General features: G+C 45.3%; 1 protein-coding gene across 1 annotated transcript in view; it reads right to left on the reverse strand.

Moving 5' to 3' along the window:
• The window catches only part of LOC142198042 (ceruloplasmin-like), a 61,025-nt gene that overhangs the window by 17,886 nt on the left and 21,572 nt on the right, over positions 1–21,567 (reverse strand). Inside the window, exons 7-12 of the mRNA XM_075268839.1 lie at positions 19,690–19,829; positions 18,661–18,801; positions 17,230–17,444; positions 16,533–16,683; positions 13,419–13,631; positions 8,034–8,250 (exon numbers count right to left, since the gene is read on the reverse strand). Of these exons, the coding sequence (XP_075124940.1) occupies positions 8,034–8,250; positions 13,419–13,631; positions 16,533–16,683; positions 17,230–17,444; positions 18,661–18,801; positions 19,690–19,829 (1,077 nt within the window). The remainder of the gene's footprint in view (positions 1–8,033; positions 8,251–13,418; positions 13,632–16,532; positions 16,684–17,229; positions 17,445–18,660; positions 18,802–19,689; positions 19,830–21,567) is intronic.

Consider the following 21,567-nt stretch of genomic DNA (forward strand, 5'->3'; position numbering starts at 1 on the left):
TGTGCTCCACATCACTACCATTATAAATTGCGTGCAGTTCTTTACCTGAGAAGAAGCCCTGCGTAACCCTAACATAGAACAATAAAGTCATTTATAGAGATGAGCGAACAGTGTTCTATCGAACTCATGTTCGATCGGATATTAGGCTGTTCGGCATGTTCGAATCGAATCGAACACCGCGTGGTAAAGTGCGCCATTACTCGATTCCCCTCCCACCTTCCCTGGCGCCTTTTTTGCTCCAATAACAGCGCAGGGTAGGTGGGACAGGAACTACGACACCGGTGACGTTGAGAAAAGTAGGCAAAACCCATTGGCTGCCGAAAACATGTGACCTCTAATTTAAAAGAACAGCGCCGCCCAGGTTCGCGTCATTCTGAGCTTGCAATTCACCGAGGACGGAGGTTTCCGTCCAGCTAGCTAGGGCTTAGATTCTGGGTAGGCAGGGACAGGCTAGGATAGGAAGGAGAAGACAACCAACAGCTCTTATAAGAGCTAAATTCCAGGGAGAAGCTTGTCAGTGTAAAGTGGCACTGACGGGCTCAATCGCCGCAACCCAGCTTTCCCAGGATCCTGAATGGAATACACTGTCAGTGTATTCCCGTATACCCGATATATACCCCGATACCCGTTCCAACGGTGTGCCCCCCCACCTTCACCCCAGAAATACCCTGCAAGTCCCCTAGCAATAGAATTGGGGCTATATACACCCACAATTTTTACTACTGGTATACAGTGCCATTGTCTGACTGGGAATTCAAAGAATATATTGGGAATACAAATACCCTCATTTCTTGCTACTGCCATATAGTGCCAGTGTCTGACTGGTAATTCAAAGAATATATTGGGGTTACGTGCACCCACAATTTTTACTACTGGTATACAGTGCCATTGTCTGACTGGGAATTCAAAGAATATATTGGGAATACAAATACCCTCATTTCTTGCTACTGCCATATAGTGCCAGTGTCTGACTGGGAATTCAAAGAATATATTGGGGTTACGTGCACCCACAATTTTTACTACTGGTATACAGTGCCATTGTCTGACTGGGAATTCAAAGAATATATTGGGAATACAAATACCCTCATTTCTTGCTACTGCCATATAGTGCCAGTGTCTGACTGGGAATTCAAAGAATATATTGGGGTTACGTGCACCCACAATTTTTACTACTGGTATACAGTGCCATTGTCTGACTGGGAATTCAAAGAATATATTGGGAATACAAATACCCTCATTTCTTGCTACTGCCATATAGTGCCAGTGTCTGACTGGGAATTCAAAGAATATATTGGGGTTACGTGCACCCACAATTTTTACTACTGGTATACAGTGCCATTGTCTGACTGGGAATTCAAAGAATATATTGGGAATACAAATACCCTCATTTCTTGCTACTGCCATATAGTGCCAGTTTCTGACTGGTAATTCAAAGAATATATTGGGGTTACGTGCACCCACAATTTTTACTACTGGTATACAGTGCCATTGTCTGACTGGGAATTCAAAGAATATATTGGGGTTATAAATACCCTCATTTCTTGCTACTGCCATATAGTGCCAGTTTCTGACTGGTAATTCAAAGAATATATTGTGGTTACGTGCACCCACAATTTTTACTACTGGTATACAGTGCCATTGTCTGACTGGGAATTCAAAGAATATATTGGGAATACAAATACCCTCATTTCTTGCTACTGCCATATAGTGCCAGTGTCTGACTGGGAATTCAAAGAATATATTGGGGTTACGTGCACCCACAATTTTTACTACTGGTATACAGTGCCATTGTCTGACTGGGAATTCAAAGAATATATTGGGAATACAAATACCCTCATTTCTTGCTACTGCCATATAGTGCCAGTGTCTGACTGGGAATTCAAAGAATATATTGGGGTTACGTGCACCCACAATTTTTACTACTGGTATACAGTGCCATTGTCTGACTGGGAATTCAAAGAATATATTGGGAATACAAATACCCTCATTTCTTGCTACTGCCATATAGTGCCAGTGTCTGACTGGGAATTCAAAGAATATATTGGGGTTACGTGCACCCACAATTTTTACTACTGGTATACAGTGCCATTGTCTGACTGGGAATTCAAAGAATATATTGGGAATACAAATACCCTCATTTCTTGCTACTGCCATATAGTGCCAGTGTCTGACTGGGAATTCAAAGAATATATTGGGGTTACGTGCACCCACAATTTTTACTACTGGTATACAGTGCCATTGTCTGACTGGGAATTCAAAGAATATATTGGGAATACAAATACCCTCATTTCTTGCTACTGCCATATAGTGCCAGTGTCTGACTGGGAATTCAAAGAATATATTGGGGTTACGTGCACCCACAATTTTTACTACTGGTATACAGTGCCATTGTCTGACTGGGAATTCAAAGAATATATTGGGAATACAAATACCCTCATTTCTTGCTACTGCCATATAGTGCCAGTGTCTTACTGGGAATTCAAAGAATATATTGGGGTTACGTGCACCCACAATTTTTACTACTGGTATACAGTGCCATTGTCTGACTGGGAATTCAAAGAATATATTGGGAATACAAATACCCTCATTTCTTGCTACTGCCATATAGTGCCAGTGTCTGACTGGGAATTCAAAGAATATATTGGGGTTACGTGCACCCACAATTTTTACTACTGGTATACAGTGCCAATTTCTAACTAGGAATTCAAAATGCGCAAGGCTCCCGGAAAGGGACGTGGACGAGGCCGTGGGCGAGGTCGGGGGAATGGTTCTGGGGAGCAAGGTAGCAGTGAAGCCACAGGGCGTCCCGTGCCTACTCCTGTGGGGCAGCAAGCATTGCGCCACTCCACAGTGCCAGGGTTGCTTGCCACATTAACTAAACTGCAGGGTACAAACCTTAGTAGGCCCGAGAACCAGGAACAGGTCTTGCAATGGCTGTCAGAGAACGCTTACAGCACATTGTCCAGCAGCCAGTCAGACTCTGCCTCCTCTCCTCCTATTACCCAACAGTCTTGTCTTCCTTCCTCCCAAAATTCCGAAGCTTTACAGAACAATAACCCAAACTGTCCCTGCTCCCCAGAGCTGTTCTCCGCTCCTTTCATTGTCCCTCAACCTGCCTCTCCACGTCACGATTCCACGAACCTAACAGAGGAGCATCTGTGTCCAGATGCTCAAACACTAGAGTCTCCTCCATCTCCGTTCGATTTGGTGGTGGATGACCAGCAACCCACCCTCATCGACGATGATGTGACGCAGTTGCCGTCAGGGCATCCAGTTGACCGGCGCATTGTGCGGGAGGAGGAGATGAGACAGGAGTTGGAAGAGGAAGTGGTGGATGATGAGGACACTGACCCGACCTGGACAGGGGGGATGTCAAGCGGGGAAAGTAGTGTGGATGTTGAGGCAGGTGCAGCACCAAAAAGGGTAGCTAGAGGCAGAGGCAGAGGTCAGCAGCTTAGGCGAAGCCAGGCCACACCCGGAATCTCCCAAGATGTTCCAGTTCGTACCCAGCCCCGAAAAACTCCCACCTCGAGGGCACGTTTCTCGAAGGTGTGGAGTTTTTTCAAGGAATGCGCCGAGGACAGATATAGTGTTGTCTGCACAATTTGCCTCTCGAAATTGATTAGGGGCTCTGAGAAGAGCAACCTGTCCACCACTTCAATGCGCCGTCATTTGGAATCCAAGCACTGGAATCAGTGGCAGGCAGCAACGGCAGGACAAAGGCCGCCTGCCGTTCACGCCACTGCCACTGCCTCTGCCACTGCCTCTGCCTCTGCCACTGCCACTGCTGACTGTGCTGGCGATGCACTCCAGAGGACGAGCCAGGACACCACTTCATCTGCCTCCGCCACTTTGTTGACTTCTACCTCATCCTCCCCTGGTCCTGTCTTATCTCCTTCTCCTGCACCATCAAAGGCACCATCAGGCGTTTCTTTACAACAACCCACCATCTCTCAGACATTGGAGCGGCGGCAGAAATACACTGCTAACCACCCACACGCGCAAGCCTTGAACGCCAACATCGCTAAACTGCTGGCCCAGGAGATGTTGGCGTTCCGGCTTGTTGAAACTCCCGCCTTCCTGGACCTGATGGCAACTGCGGCACCTCGCTATGCCGTCCCTAGCCATCACTACTTCTCCCGGTGTGCCGTCCCCGCCTTGCACCAGCACGTGTCACTCAACATCAGGCGGGCCCTTAGTTCCGCGCTTTGCACAAAGGTCCACTTGACCACCGACGCGTGGACAAGTGCATGCGGACAGGGACGCTACATTTCACTGACGGCACACTGGGTGAATGTAGTTGAGGCTGGGACTGCTTCCCAAACTGGCCCGGTGTACCTCGTCTCCCCGCCTAACATTCCTGGCAGGGACACGAGAAGAACACCCCCCTCCTCCTCCTCCTCTACCGCCTCCTCCTCCGCCACCGCCTCCTCCTCCGCCACCGCCTCCTCCTCCGCTGTTAGATTGACCCCAGCTACGAGTTGGAAACGTTGCAGCACTGGCGTTGGTAGACGTCAGCAGGCTGTGCTGAAGCTGATCAGCTTGGGGGACAGACAGCACACTGCCTCCGAGGTGAGGGATGCCCTCCTCGATGAGACGGCAATATGGTTTGAGCCGCTGCACCTGGGCCCAGGCATGGTCGTTTGTGATAACGGCCGGAACCTGGTAGCAGCTCTGGAGCTTGCCGGACTCCAACATGTTCCATGCCTGGCCCACGTCTTCAACCTAGTGGTGCAACGTTTCCTAAAGAGCTACCCCAATGTTCCAGAGCTACTGGTGAAAGTGCGGCGCATGTGCGCCCACTTTCGCAAGTCGACAGTAGCCGCTGCTAGCTTAAAATCTCTCCAGCAACGCCTGCATGTGCCACAACACCGGCTTTTGTGCGACGTCCCCACACGCTGGAACTCAACGTTTCAGATGTTGAATAGAGTGGTTGAGCAGCAGAGACCTTTGATGGAATACCAGCTACAAAACCCTAGGGTGCCACAAAGTCAGCTGCCTCAGTTTCACATCCATGAGTGGCCATGGATGAGAGACCTTTGTGACATCCTACGGGTCTTTGAGGAGTCCACAAGGAGGGTGAGCTCTGAGGATGCGATGGTGAGCCTTACAATCCCGCTCTTGTGTGTTCTGAGAGAATCCCTGATTGACATCAGGGATAACTCAGATCACACAGAGGAGTTAGGGATAGCATCCGATCCGTCACAGCTGGAGAGTAGGTCCACACATCTGTCCGCTTCACTGCGTTTAATGGAGGAGGAGGAGGAGGAGGAGGAAGAAGAGTTGTCCGATGATGTGATGGTGATACAGGAGGCTTCCGGGCAACTTCGAATCGTCCCATTGTTGCAGCGCGGATGGGTAGACATGGAGGATGAGGAGGAAATGGAGATTGAACTTTCCGGTGGGGCCAGAGGAGTCATGCCAACTAACACTGTGGCAGACATGGCTGAGTTCATGTTGGGGTGCTTTACAACCGACAAGCGTATTGTCAAAATCATGGAGGACAACCAGTACTGGATCTTTGCTATCCTTGACCCCCGGTATAAAAACAACATCTCGTCTTTTATTCCGGTAGAGGGGAGGGCCAATCGCATCAATGCTTGCCACAGGCAATTGGTGCAGAATATGATGGAGATGTTTCCAGCATGTGACGTTGGCGGCAGGGAGGGCAGTTCCTCCAGTAGGCAACCAAGTTCTCACCGGTCCACACAAACGAGGGGCACACTGTCTAAGGTCTGGGACACCTTGATGGCACCCCCTCGCCAAAGTGCCGCCACGGAGGGTCCTAGTGTCACCAGGCGTGAGAAGTATAGGCGCATGTTGCGGGAATACCTTTCCGACCACAGCCCTGTCCTCTCCGACCCCTCTGCGCCCTACACGTATTGGGTGTCGAAGTTGGACCTGTGGCTTGAACTTGCCCTATATGCCTTGGAGGTGCTGTCCTGTCCTGCCGCCAGCGTCCTATCTGAGAGGGTGTTCAGTGCAGCCGGTGGCATCATCACTGACAAGCGCACCCGTCTGTCAGCTGAGAGTGCCGACCGGCTCACTTTGATAAAAATGAACCACCACTGGATAGAGCCTTCATTTTTGTGCCCACCTGTGTAAAGCACCCCAACATGAAACTCCATGTCTGTACTCAACCTCTCCAATTCCTCCGCATCCTCATACTCATCCACCATAAGCGTTGCACAATTCTGCTAATACTAGGCTCCCTCCAACATGATTTCCCCCAACTCTGCTGGTTAGAGGCTCCCTCCACCCTGATTTCCACCAACTCTGCTGGTTAGAGGCTCCCTCCACCCTGCTTTCCCACAACTCTGCTGGTTAGAGGCTCCCTCCACCATGAATTTGCCCAAACTGGGCTGTTTAGAGGCTCCCTCCACCATGAATTGGTCCAAACTGGGGTTTTTAGAGGCTCCCTCCACCATGAATTGGTCCAAACTTGGCTGTTTAGAGGCTCCCTCCACCATGAATTGGTCCAAACTGGGGTGGTTAGAGGCTCCCTCCACCATTAATTGGTCCAAACTGGGCTGGTTAGAGGCTCCCTCCACCATTAATTGGTCCAAACTGGGCTGGTTAGAGGCTCCCTCCACCATGAATTGGTCCAAACTGGGGTTTTTAGAGGCTCCCTCCACCATTAATTGGTCCAAACTGGGCTGGTTAGAGGCTCCCTCCACCATTAATTGGTCCAAACTGGGCTGGTTAGAGGCTCCCTCCACCATGAATTGGTCCAAACTGGGCTGTTTAGAGGCTCCCTCCACCATGAATTTGCCCAAACTGGGCTGGTTAGAGGCTCCCTCCACCATGAATTGGTCCAAACTGGGCTGTTTAGAGGCTCCCTCCACCATGAATTTGCCCAAACTGGGCTGTTTAGCGGCTCCCTCCACCATTAATTGGTCCAAACTGGGCTGGTTAGAGGCTCCCTCCACCATGAATTTGCCCAAACTGGGCTGGTTAGAGGCTCCCTCCACCATGAATTTGCCCAAACTGGGCTGGTTAGAGGCTCCCTCCACCATGAATTGGTCCAAACTGGGGTTTTTAGAGGCTCCCTCCACCATGAATTGGTCCAAACTTGGCTGTTTAGAGGCTCCCTCCACCATGAATTGGTCCAAACTGGGGTGGTTAGAGGCTCCCTCCACCATTAATTGGTCCAAACTGGGCTGGTTAGAGGCTCCCTCCACCATTAATTGGTCCAAACTGGGCTGGTTAGAGGCTCCCTCCACCATTAATTGGTCCAAACTGGGCTGGTTAGAGGCTCCCTCCACCATTAATTGGTCCAAACTGGGCTGGTTAGAGGCTCCCTCCACCATGAATTTGCCCAAACTGGGCTGTTTAGAGGCTCCCTCCACCATGAATTTGCCCAAACTGGGCTGGTTAGAGGCTCCCTCCACCATGAATTGGTCCAAACTGGGGTTTTTAGAGGCTCCCTCCACCATGAATTTGCCCAAACTGGGGTGTTTAGAGGCTCCCTCCACCATGAATTTGCCCAAACTCTGCTGGTTAGAGGCTCAATCCACCCTGATTTTCAAAACAAATGTTGGTGCCAACCTCAACTTACTACAAGGGCCAAATTCACTGCTGGTGACAAGCTCTCCTCACTGCAAGTGCCAAATACACATGTTTCAAGGTGTTTTCCTACTGTCAGAGAGGTGGTATTGAGTGTGTAAAGTGTGTAGTTGTTAGGCTGTGATGTTGGGGTAATAGAGGGTCTTTGGTGTGTTAGATGCCCCCAGACATGCTTCCCCTGCTGTCCCAGTGTCATTCCAGAGGTGTTGGCATCATTTCCTGGGGTGTCATAGTGGACTTGGTGACCCTCCAGACACGGATTTGGGTTTCCCCCTTAACGAGTATCTGTTCCCCATAGACTATAATGGGGTTCGAAACCCGTTCGAACACACGAACATTGAGCGGCTGTTCGAATCGAATTTCGAACCTCGAACATTTTAGTGTTCGCTCATCTCTAGTCATTTATAATAACACAATATCGTTTTTATCTAGGATTAATGTGTTTTTCAGAAGTAGCAAACAATCACCTCTCTTCATGGTGTGCATGCCTCTCATGTTCCCAGGTCCGATTTGGAGAATAGTCCCATTCAACCTCTTCTGCTGCAATGTAATAGGTGTGTATAGGCGTGTGTATAGACAAAAACTCTGTCCGAGTTGCCTGCTTGCCACATGATTTAACCCTGTAGCTCTGTCTCATTCCTCCTGTGTGATGGTCTGTGGTCATACATTCAACATCAAACACACCTGAGAAGACAGAAAAATCCACAAATATATTTCTTTCAAGGGTATTTTGAAGTTAGATGATTCTTAGAAATTTAAGTTTAAGAAAAGAAGAGGCAGTAAGGAAGGAAAAACCTTACTTCTATGTGTCTTCTTCGAAAAGCTGACTCTAGTGAGTGTTGGAGATGAGCGCCTATATGGCAACCATTGTCTTGATTGGTTGCCCGTGGATACAATCATGAATGCAGGACCCTTTTAAGGTCAGAAAATCAGCCAAGATTTCCTTATTCTCATACATGTAGTGTCCCAGTCTGATAACATGTCCATAATAAGGAAATCATGTTTGGGCTTTTGACAAGTCCCAGACCATAGAAAGTTTCTGTATTAGTGGTCATATCCATTGGCATTATCTGGACAACAGATGTCACCACTATGGTAGTCAGAGAAAATCTTTAAAATTCTGCAGAATTTTTAACTACTTATATTTGCAAAAATGTTAACTAGAGATGAGTGAGTACTGTTCGGATCAGCCGATCCGAACAGCACGCTCGCATAGAAATGAATGGACGTAGCCGGCACGCGGGGGGGTTAAGCGGCCGCCCGCCGTCAAAGCGGAAGTACCAGGTGCATCCATTCATTTCTATGGAGCGTGCTGTTCGGATCGGCTGATCCGAACAGTACTCGCTCATCTCTAATGTTAACGTTTTAATTATCTACAACCATAGATATGGTTATGTTCATAGGTATATCCCTTTAAAGAGGACCTGTTGCCACCTCCACCAACACCAATAGGCACTGATTCCACCACAGAATTTTTTCTCTAGCGCCCACCATAGGTGGAGTACAGACTCTTTTCCCCAGTTCTACTGATCTGGTTGTTAAAAATGTAACCAGATTGTAGAATCAAAGAGAATCACCCTAAACTGGTTCTGCTACTGTATAGCAAGGACCTTCTGACTAGTAAGCCGTATGGCATACAAGGTAAATGACAGTACTTACCTCTGCTCTCTGGCCCCTCCTGCTCCAGGCGCACCTGACAGAACAGAGAGAGTGGGACCAGGGAGAAAACAGGTAAGTAATGAGCTAATAATGCTGCCATTCACTGCCCCCCCCCCCCCAATATAGTGGCCCCATCACTGTTCCTCTCTACAGTGGCCCCTTCACTGGTATTCCATCCTGTATGAGCAACCAGTGATTTTGCCACTGTTTGGGGATCAGTGATAGGGCCATTAAATTGTGTTGAGGAAGTGATGAGGGCCAATATCCCATGGGGAAGCATTAAAGTGCATGAGATATTAAGGGGGAATTGGCCATCAGTATTACAAAGATGGATAAGCCATATAATATACAGGGGCATCATTTATTTTAAGATTAAAATTTTCCCTATGATTCATGCGCCACCCACTTTCCCATTAAGTGCCCCCAAGGAACATTTTTTTAAAATTTTTTAATTCCACCCCTGGTTCCCACCATTCCCCAGTAATCAGAGCAGTTCATTTTGGCATCAGAGATTCTACTTAGGCTATGCACTGTCAGGCAGCAGGGGTCAGATCTCTAATCAGAGACAGCCAATGTCAGAACTCAGAATCACACCCCTTGTCTGCTCCTGCCTGACACCGCCCTCCTGACAGTACAGAGACTGAATAGCATATCAGGCACCAAAGCTAACAGCATTAATTGCTCGGGAACAGAAACATTCCAGTTTCAGTGCCAGAATCAGTGGAGCAGCACCTACTAAAGGATGCAAAGAGCTGGAATTGGCAGAGGTGCTAAAAGAACCTATTTAAGCTTTTCCAGTTATTCAGTATATATTGGTATCTCACAACCCTGTATTGAAAAAAAGAGGTATAAGTTGTTTTAAATTGCAGGATAATTTCACCTGAGCAGGTACTCTACCTGTATGAAGTCCCAGACTGGAGATCTAGTAAATTGATAGAGCTGTAGGACAATTGTTTACACTATGGTAGACAGCATCAGCGGCGTAACTAGGAATGGCGGAGCCCCGTAGCGAACTTTTGACATGGCCCCCCCGACCGACACCGACACTGAAGACCTCAACTGACCCCCTCCTACGCATTCCTGCGCACTCTATTATGCCCCATAGTGGCCCCTGCACACAGCATTATGCCCCATAGTGGCCCCTGCACACAGTATTATCCCCCATAGTGTCCCCTGCACACAGTATTATCCCCCATAGTGGCCCCTGCACACAGTATTATGTCCCTTAGTGGCCCCTACACACAGTATTATTCCCCATAGTGGCCCCTCCACACAGTATTATGTCCCTTAGTGGCCCCTGCACACACTATTATGTTCCTCAGTGGCCCATCTGCATAGTATTATCCCCCATAGTGGCCCCTCCACACAGTATTATGTCCCTTAGTGGCCCCTGCACAAAGTATTATCCCCCATAGTAGCCCCTGCACACAGTATTGTACCCCATAGTGGCCCCTGCACACAGTATTGTACCCCATAGTGGCCCCTGCACACAGTATTATCCCCCATAGTGGCCCCTGCACACAGTATTGTACCCCATAGTGGCCCCTGCATACAGTATTATACCCCATAGTGGCCCCTACACACAGTATTATGCCCCATAATGAACACCCATAAACAATTATTATACTCTGGGGTCTTTTTAGACCCCAGAGTATAATAATCGGAGACCCAGGGGGAGAAAAACATAAAAAAACGTCTTTTACTCACCTATCTCCCGTATTCTATGCTGTCGGCCTCCGAAGTAGTCGAACTTCAATGACGTCAGACGTCACATGACCCGGCTCATGTGACGTCGGACGACTAAGCCGAAGCCTGCACGGATCGTGGAGAGGTAAGTAAGAGTGTTTTTTATGTTTCTTACCTCTCCCGGTCCGCCAATCATTATACTCGGGGGTCTGAACAGACCACCAAGTATAATGATAGCAGCGGTAGCGGCTGTCACCGGGCCCCTAATGTCCCGGGCCCTGTGGTAGCTGCCTCTGCTGCTATGGCGGTATTTACGCCACAGCATATCCCCTGTTTGCACAATGGAATGTGCTGCCACATAAAGGAAGTGATTTTTTTATTTTTATTTTGGTAGATTCCTCAAAAATGTCTCATACAAAATGTAATATAATACATATAATATACATATAATATATATAATAAAACTGCAAGCAAGACACATAACTTGTTAACCACTTCAGTACCGGGCCATTTTGTGGTCCAGGACCAGACACATTTTAGGTTTATTTTGTATGTGCAGTTTAGAGGGCTGTAACATTTTTCTCATACATCTCATTCAACTAATTTTTGCATCTTTTTTTCGGGGACATATAGAGCTTTATTTTTATGTTGTTTTTATTTTCGAATGTGTTTTAATTTTTTTTATATCCGGGAAAATATAAACAAAATAAAGGGAAATTGTGTCTGGTTTTCACTTTTTTTTTTTTTTTTTTTAAATTTAATAACACAAAGTGCTACTAAAAAACTTTATAAAATGGTTTTACTTCTCCATTACGGTAATTTTTAGTTTGTATGGTGTTGTCAGGGATGGGGCTATAACCTTTAATAACGGCATTTTATTGGCGTATTATTTTACTTATTTTTTTTTATTATTTCATTTTATTTTATTTTTTAAACTTTTTAATTAATTTTTTTATATTTTTTTTTGGGGGGATGGTGTCCCCATAAGGTCATAAGAGACCTTTGGGGACATCTGATCACTTCTTTTTTTTTTTGTTAGGGAGGTTGATTTCCCCTGTAACAGGGCTGGTACATTTAGCCCCAGTTGCAGGATGAATACAGCCTCCTGCACGCTGTATACACAGTATACAGAGCTGATCTGGGTCCTGTAGGACCCAGCAGCTCTTGTAAGACACTGAGACCAGCGGATCACGTGACCGCCGGGTCAGAGGACGGCCCCATCATGGTGGCGTGCATTGCTGTGTATAGCTGTATACACAGTGATCGAGAAGGCAGGGAAAGTAATAAACCTTCCCTGTCTTCTCTCTGGGAGCTCCGGCTGAAGTTACAGCTGGCTCCCAGTATCAGCAGCTGCATCTCCATGCAGCTTCTGTGTTCTGACAGGACGTACCATCACGTCACGTCAGAACAAGGCAACAACTTCCCGGACGTATAAAGTCTATGGCCAGTCCGGAAGTGGTTAGGTTACTCTTAAGGACTATACTACTGATAGAATTTCTCACATCTCCTTGCCTGCTCTTTCTTGACACTACCCACTTGACATTAGAGAATCTAGGAAGAATATCAGGCAACAAAACGAACTGCAGTGCTCAGGAATGGCGGGGGCTAAAGAAAAAATATCAACTGTGCTGGAATCATTGCAATGACATTAAAAAATTAAAAGGAACTTGGTGGTGATGGAAGGTGCTCTTTACGCAAACCACTCAGAGTTGAAATGTTATCTGTAAAAATGTCCCTACATTAATTTTTTCCCATTGCAAATCTTTTCTGTGTGTTTCACTGGTTTGTGCTGCTTATCAGTCTGTGGACATGTAAAAGTAATCTCATATTCCTGATTGTTGGACTACCTACCAGATTATGTCCATGCTTAGAGTTAAACTCTTACCTGGAAATTGCAGCCCAGTCTGTAGGCAGAATGCTACATAGCAGGTAAATGTTAGCCAAATTGATATATGGTGTTGTGGGAAAGGATTCATTATAACTAATTTATTAATTTAGATCTTTGCTATCTCTATACATACATAGTCATACATAAGAAAAGAAAAAGAAGAGAGAATATGATTATGCTGCCACATGAAAATATGAGTAGATAAGTAAGATATGTAATTTATTGCGACAACGCGTTTTGGGAATGGAGTTCCCTTCTCATAAAGTCCAGTTTATACACTTGGGGCATAGAGTTCAATATTGTAAATGGACTAAGGACAGGGCAGGTGGAACAGATTCTGAGTCGGGTAGGGGTCAAGACATGGACAGTCAAAGTAACAGTAGAAGATCACATCTTCACAGGAACAAGGTAGCTAAGGAAATATATTGCTCAAGCATCTTCATGTGGAGGTAGTGTCTTAAATAACCCAGGGACACCTCTGATTGACTTGAGACAGATTAAACCATGCATGCACTCACCCTTTAAGAGGTGGATATTGCATACATATCACCTATGGTGACATGCACCAAGGGAAAATATAGAAGATATGAATGTGGACCACCAGAGCTTCATAACTTACCTTCATTGTCAGGAGTCATCATTACTGAGTATGAAATGTGTGGAAATACGCTCACTACATCCCTTGTGGTACTATGGACCTGAATGGTATTTCCAGTAAAGTGTATTCCATGCATATCAACCTCATTCCCCAATCCCAACATATTCCAACGTATTGAGTCTCCTTTACACATGTCCAGTCCAGGCTGATTTCCATACATGTATCCATTGATTGCTGTTTACAGGACACAATAACAAGAAATCCATAAGTAGAAGACAATAAATCTTGTGAAATGATGAGTATACATGAACATAACAATGAGTATAGTATATGAGTCATATATGTTTTTCATTTTGTCAAGTGGAAATTGAATTTTCAATTATGATGTCACAATCAGAAAGGGAAACAATTATAGGTGAGCTAGGGCCCTCTATGGGTGATCTGAGTGCACTGCTCTAGTGTTAAGGAAGCTTGTCAAATGAAGTTTAATGTTGACAAATGTAAGGTAATGCACTTTGGTCGACATAATAAAATGTATGACTATGTACTTAATAGTAAATTACTGGGTAAGACTGTCAAGGAAAAAGACTTAGGGATTTTGGTGGACAGCAAGCTTACCTTTAGTGACCATTGCCAGGCAGCTGCTGCCAAGGCAAATAAAATTATGGGATGCATCAAAAGAGGTCTAGATTCTCATGACAAGGACATAGTTATGCCTCTATACAAATCACTGGTACGGGCCCCGATATACAAGAAAGACATAAGTGAACTTGAAAAAGTGAAAAGACGGGCTACCATAATGATTAGGGGAATGGGTGGACTGGAGTACAACGATAGATTAACAAACTTGGGGTTATTCAGTTTAGAAAAGATGTCTACGGGGAGATCTAATAACAATGTACAAATACATGAAGAGACAATACAAAGAACTTTCTAAGGATCTTTTTACTCCTAGGCCAGTGACAGTGACAAGAGGACATCCCCTACGTCTGGAGGAGAGAAGGTTTCACCAGAAACATAGAAGGGGATTCTTCACAGTAAGAACAGCGAGGCTATGGAGCTCTCTGCCCCAGGATGTGGTGATGGTGGATTCATTAAACAAGTTCAAAGAGGGCCTGGATGCCTTTCTTGAAGAGAAAAATATAACAGGTTATGGACTCTAGATAAGAACACGTTGATCCAGGGTTTTTATACTGACTGCCAGATTGGAGTCGGGAAGGAATTTTTTCCCCTGAAATGGGGCAATCGGCATGAGCCTCATGCCTTCCCCTGGATCAACACTGTAGGGGATTGTAGGGTTATAGGTTGGACTTGATGGACTAATGTTATCCAACCTCATCTACTATGTAACTATGTAACATTTGTTAAGCAAGACGCTTAGATGACAGGTTGTTTAAATAATGATTAGAGATGAGCGAACAGTGTTCTATCGAACACATGTTCGATCGGATATCAGGCTGTTCGATGTGTTCGATTCGAATCGAACATCACGTGGCAAACTCCAAAAAAATTTGATTCCCCTCCCACCTTCCCTGGCGCTTTTTTTGCACCAATAACAGCGCAGGGGAGGTGGGACAGGAACTACGACACCGGAGGCATCGAAAAAAATCGGAAAAAGTCATTGGCTGCCGAAATCAGGTGACCTCCATTTTAGACGAATAGTGGATTTCAAATCCGGGTCATATGAGAATGTGAACTTTGTGACTAAGAGACAGGGATAGCTGTACAGGCAGGGATAGCTAGGGATAACCTTTATTTAGGTAGGAATGTTATTAAAAATAACTTTTTGGGGCTCTATCGGGTGTGTAATTGTGATTTTTGTGACATAAACTTTTTCCAATAGGAATGCATTGGCCAGCGCTGATTGGCCAGAGTACGGAACTCGACCAATCAGCGCTGGCTCTGCTGGAGGAGGCGGAGTCTAAGATCGCTCCACACCAGTCTCCATTCAGGTCCGACCTTAGACTCCGCCTCCTCCGGCAGAGCCAGCGCTGATTGGCCGAAGGCTGGCCAATGCATTCCTATTGGTAGCAGTGCTGAGCCAGTTCTGCTCAACTACACCGTGTGCCGGTCAGCCCATCTGATATAGCAGAGCCGAGTGTGCACACTCGGCTCTGCTACATCAGATGTAGCAGAGCCGAGTGTGCCGGTCAGCCCATCTGATATAGCAGAGCCGAGTGTGCACACTCGGCTCTCCTACATCAGATGTAGCAGAGCCGAGTGTGCACAGCCGGCACACTCGGCTCTGCTATATCAGATGGGCTGACTGGCACACTCAGCTCTGCTACATCTGATGTAGCAGAGCCGAGTGTGCACACTCGGCTCTGCTATATCAGATGGGCTGACCGGCATCAGATGTAGGAATGCATTGGCCAGCCTTCGGCCAATCAGCGCTGGCTCTGCCGGAGGAGGCGGAGTCTAAGGTCGGACCTGAATGGAGACTGGTGTGGAGCGATCTTAGACTCCGCCTCCTCCAGCAGAGCCAGCGCTGATTGGCGAATTCCGTACTCTGGCCAATCAGCACTGGCCAATGCATTCCTATAGGAAAAAGTTAGCTTGCGAAAATCGCAAGCTGACAGGGATTTCCATGAAATAAAGTGACTTTTATGCCCCCAGACATGCTTCCCCTGCTGTCCCAGTGTCATTCCAGGGTGTTGGTATCATTTCCTGGGGTGTCATAGTGGACTTGGTGACCCTCCAGACACGGATTTGGGTTTCCCCCTTAACGAGTATATGTTCCCCATAGACTATAATGGGGTTCGAAACCCATTCGAACACTCGAACAGTGAGCGGCTGTTCGAATCGAATTTCGAACCTCAAACATTTTAGTGTTCGCTCATCTCTAATAATGATATATCCTTTCTTACTTTTCCTCTTGGTTGACAAGATATGTAGTTTTGCATAGCAAAAAGAGAACTTTTCTGTTGAACATGAAACCCTGACCATGACACATGTGTAAGTCTTCCCTTGATACTATTCCTTTATTTAGGATCTGTTCTTATGTTTAGCTCACAAACTGCATGTTGTGATACCAGATGCAAGCTATTACAAACGCTAAAAAAAAATCTCCACTTATCCAGGTCTTGCTACTTGATATGGAGTAGATTACAATGGTAAAACTTAGTAAACACTCACAATGCATCATATTGGACTCCTGAAAATCTGGATCATCCTGGTTCACAGTATGGGGGCTTCTTGTGAAAAGGTCAATGTTTTCTTGCAGATACCAGCTCTTATTTTCATCAAATACATTAGGCATCATGAAGTAATTGTGAGCGACTCCTCTCTGCAACCACATAAACATCTTTACGGTAAGGTGGTGGAAGTCACCCCTTCCACATAATAGCCTTAGGTGGGAAACTTTGCTAGGCCCTTTCCCAGGATTGTCTTGTGTAATAAATTATTACATATGTTTATGCTTTTTATGTCTTAGGCCGTATTCACATCTGCATTCGGGATTCCATTCGGGGAGTCAGTTTGCCCTAGACAACCCTTTCTGTGAGTCTGATGTTATCTAACGCTTATAATCAGCTAATGCAGGGAAATGTAAATGCAAGAGCTGCTCTTTTCAGTTGCTCCCAGCTCAGGCTTTTTTTTTAACCTAATTTTGGCACATGGACCAGGATTGTACAGTTGGAAGGATCCCTTTAAATCACCTTAATGATTTTAATTGTGAAATATGGCAATGCAATCTTGTTTTAGTTAAATTATGCTTCTCACTATTCTTAAGCTATCAGCAGTCCCACAGATTGTAAAGATAAGCTAATAAACATACTAGAATAAAGCAAGGTTTTTGCAAAAAAAAAAAAAAACAAATTAAATCATCACTTACCTGTTGGTAATTAATTAAACTCTTACACACCAACAAAGGGCCCACCAATCCAGAATTTGTATCCCTGACTACGTCCACCGACGAGTAGTATAGCCATGGCAGGCAGTTTAGGTCATTGATAGTTGACCCCACACTCTCAGGTACATCCCATTCATAAGTGAATGTGTCACCTGGGGCTACATGGGAAGCTTGCGTCTCTAAGTTTAGATTCGTGGCTTAAAAAAACAAAAGAAGAGCTTTTACTTCTGTGACTTTTATCCTTCAAAAGATATCACTTGGGGAATAAGAAATTTTCTGTGTGCTACAAGGGTTAATATCTCGTTAACGCTGATTCAGAACATTTTTCCACCAAAATCATCACCACCATTGGAAGTAATTGGCAGGAATTGCTGTCCTGGAAGTCCCATAGAAGTAAATGAAGCCTTGCCCACACATGCGTACCACCATTCAATTTATAGGGAGCACTTGCAGACCCCTGTTTTTGTGATTGCTGGGTCCTATCCAGTGGAGATCTTATGGATGGGGATATTGCCTAGCTAGACAACTCTTTTGAGTATTTATAATAAGGTGAAAATTAGCTATTATCTTTATATATTCTTATTTTTTAACGGAGTTGTTTGAATAGGAGGCAATCCCTTATAGAATGTGTCTGCAGTGATAATCAGCTGATCACAAGTGGCGTCACTGAAGGGTTGTGGGTCCCGGTGCAAACTTTTGTCTAGGCCCAGTACTCCCTCCCTACAGCAAATTCTTGACAGTGATGGTTACGGGTGCGGCAGTGGTATCTCAGATACCGTCACAGGCTGGAAGAGCCCCAGAGAGGATGATAGGACTCATCAGAAGCCCAGGTGAGGTGAGTGTAAGTATTTGTCATTTTTGGCCACCTCCCCTAGGCTTACATTTATTGGGAAGGGGCCGGACAACATACCAGGCCCCACTCCATTAACAAAATGTATAGCGGTTAGGGAACCAGGCTTTCCCTGATTGCTATCATGGTGGTCTGGCACCTTAGCCATCCCCAGCTGGCCGCAGGCCAGTACCCCTCCAGGCGCAGTTGCCCCCCCATGCAACCACGATTGTTACACCACTGCTGATCACCGTAAATCCGACATATAGCATCCCTAACAAACTGCTGATAGTGTCAGGTAAGGTGCCACTAGCCAAGCTTTCTCAATACAGTGTCTACTGTAGGGAAGATGTCATAATACATGAACCTTCAGATGAATAGCCGTCCAGGCAATATAAGGGTGTCTTGAGTCTAGAAGAAAGGGCTTATGGCTCAGGTGGTACTGACTAGAGGACCCTTGTCTATAATGGCCATATAGTCTTGTATATTATATTTATAAGACAAACAATTACTATTATCATACTTCATTAAAACAAATGTAAGAGAAACAAAAATTTGGAAAAGTTTTTAAGTTTTATTTTTACCTTCAGCACCGGTGCTGTAGAGTGCTCCTTCCATGTCTTTTGAATAGCTCACCCCATGAGCCTGGATACTGTACGGGCGGCTCGCATTGTTTTTAAATGTAACCTTGATGGTATCTCCTACTTTAGCCAAAATTACTGGCCCTGATAAATGAGACATGGAAGTAAATAGATGCGACTATGTATAATCTAATACACTATTGCTACAGTACTGTATGTCACACAGTCGCTAGCGGAACTGTCAAGATGGCACTGCAAGGGATGGACACAGACAACAAATGGGCATGCACAGACATGAAAAAACAGCATGGGCACTTTGTTATCCAATAACTTCCTCCTTAAGTCTTTCTAAGAACCTACAGGTCAATGTACATTGTTATTAATACACAGCCCACTGGTTATACATCTATAACTAGAAATATATTGGGTAAGAAATATATATAACCCCTCCTTGGTGAACAAGAGGAATTTGCTGCTTGCACCACCTATATAGAGATAGCTCCCTATAGATTAATACCTGGTTTTCAACAAAACCTAAGGGCATAGTCTACGAAAAGAAGCCAAGCCAGTATAACTCCTCCAGAAGTAAGAGCTTCCCATCCTCAGACAGCTGGTTGAAGGTTTTTACCTTCCATCCGTGCAGAGTAGAGTACTGGTATTCCAAGATTATGCGTCTAGGTTTCTTTGAAAACCAGGTATTAATCTATAGGAGCTTTTTTTCGAATAGGTGGTGCTAGGAGCAAATTCCTCTTTTTCACCAATGAGGTCTTATTTGTACACTCCTTATCCAGAATTCTTAGCAGGGCATGGTCTAATAAGTTCCTGTACCAGTCTCTTCCTAAAGAGACGCATTACCCCTTTAGAAAGAGATATATAACAAAATATGAAACCTTTCCCAGTCCATATTCCATAGCCCTTGCATAATATATGTTTAGAATGAAATATGTTGGCTAATATGTTGAGTCATATACATCATATCATTATATAATAAATCATAAAATACTCTTTTTTTATTAATGTGGAATGGATCACCTAGTATTCCAAGATGTTCTTCTTTCTTGGATCGTTCCTTCTTCTTTGTAAAAGTTGAATCTGTGTATTCTATATAAACTGCTTTCTTATATGAGCCTCCAATTCGGTTTTCACTTTGCTCAAAAAATGGCGCTGATTCACTATAAATTAAGAGGAAAAGTTTTCATTTTCTTAGATCTTATAAAAAACATCTAGTGACTGTAATACAATTGGTCAGAAGAGGTGACTATTAGTCTTACCACTATCCCTCAATACAACCTACTATCATGTGGTCTAATATTGTATATATGGGTGGACAACTGGACATATGTTTGTGTTTGGAAATACAGACATATTAAACACTGGCACATTCAATCCAACCCCCGCAACTCTACAGTATATTTTGACATTTTGATCTTGTAATAGAGGTTGCAGCACCTGCAAACTGGTCAAACACAATAGATATTCGGCCAAGAGCTATCCTTCCTGACCTATGCATAATAAGGGCAGGAAAGTTCATTAAGCCACTGTCAGATACCTCTGGTGATCTCCCCTGAAAACAAAAGAACTGGGCATGTTGAAGTTCAACATACTACCCCCTTTCTTCCCTCCATATCTGCTATCCGACAGAATTGCGATATACATATACACATAAGATGGTTGGTTGGCCACCTTTAAGTATGGCACTGGTTTTAATGGTTTTGTTGGTAATAAGAACTGGAAGCCCCTGGTTGTTCTATATCGAGAATGGGGTTCCAGACTCACTTATCGCAATTGCAATAAGTGGAGAGTAAACAGCGAGAAGGAGGTTGCGTATTTTGGTTATTTATGCTGATATAATATACATTTCCCAGATGGGAATACCCTTTATAGTAGCAGAAGGAGTGGGAACGACCGGGGCTAGGCCCCCACTCATCAGAAGTCCCACAGCACATATATGGTCTACCTCTCTGGTAAGTATGGTCATGTGCATATGATGGATAAAACATGAAGTTGTAGCAGAATTACATATGGCCATTATGATATATTCCAATCCTAAATCATAGCAATATTTTCCTTTACCCTAGAAAAAGTCAGATTTGCTGCCCTAGATATGTATGTAGACACCCTGACCAAGGCAGTATGGCCTGTTTGCATCCACTGACACCCACGTCAGTACCCTGTGCACAGGTCCAGATGGCCCCATGTAGCGGACCCACAGGGGTAGTGAAGGGGGCCCATGACTGAAAATGGATGAGGAGCAGACAGGGTTACAAACAATTCAATGGGGGGGGGGGTCAGGCTAGGAGGGGTCACGCATGTGTTTACTAAACTGAGGTTCAGAGTAGAGCAGGCATTATCCACAGGAGTTTGAAGTGGTAGCTTGTCCTGCCTGCCCTCCCTTAATAATGGTTAGTTGTCCTGTCATGGCAGCGTGCACAGGAGGGGTTTTTAGAGGCACAACGGGGGTGGAGGACTAAGGGGTCATCTCCACCCACTTCGTAGTACGGATGCTGGTGGTGAGCCACACTGGTTAATAAATCCTGGGGTCAGGGTATCCAGGACAGAATTACCCTCCGATGTTGGTGCCCCTGGTCTAGGTGGATCATGGCTGGGTGTAATAATTGGAGGTGGGTGCTGTGTCTTGGGATTGGTGCCTTCAGAGGCCCCTACTTTTAGGAGGGGATGCAATTTCCAGTGTTCATGTTGCTGGGATTGGGGGGTTATTGAAACAGGTAGTAATTGGTATGGAAGTGTTATGCAAATGATGTTATGTTGCTATGATGTTATTTATGCCAATTGTTTAACTATGGTAATTTAATGGTTTATTTAAGGTGTAATTTAATAAATGCCGCTGTAGCCTTTTCTCCCAACCTCTGGTGTCAGTGTCTTTAATGGGGACCCGAAAGGTAAGGTAAG

Source organism: Leptodactylus fuscus, chromosome 3 (assembly GCF_031893055.1).
Source record: "Leptodactylus fuscus isolate aLepFus1 chromosome 3, aLepFus1.hap2, whole genome shotgun sequence".
In the NCBI taxonomy this organism is placed as follows: Eukaryota; Metazoa; Chordata; class Amphibia; order Anura; family Leptodactylidae; genus Leptodactylus; species Leptodactylus fuscus.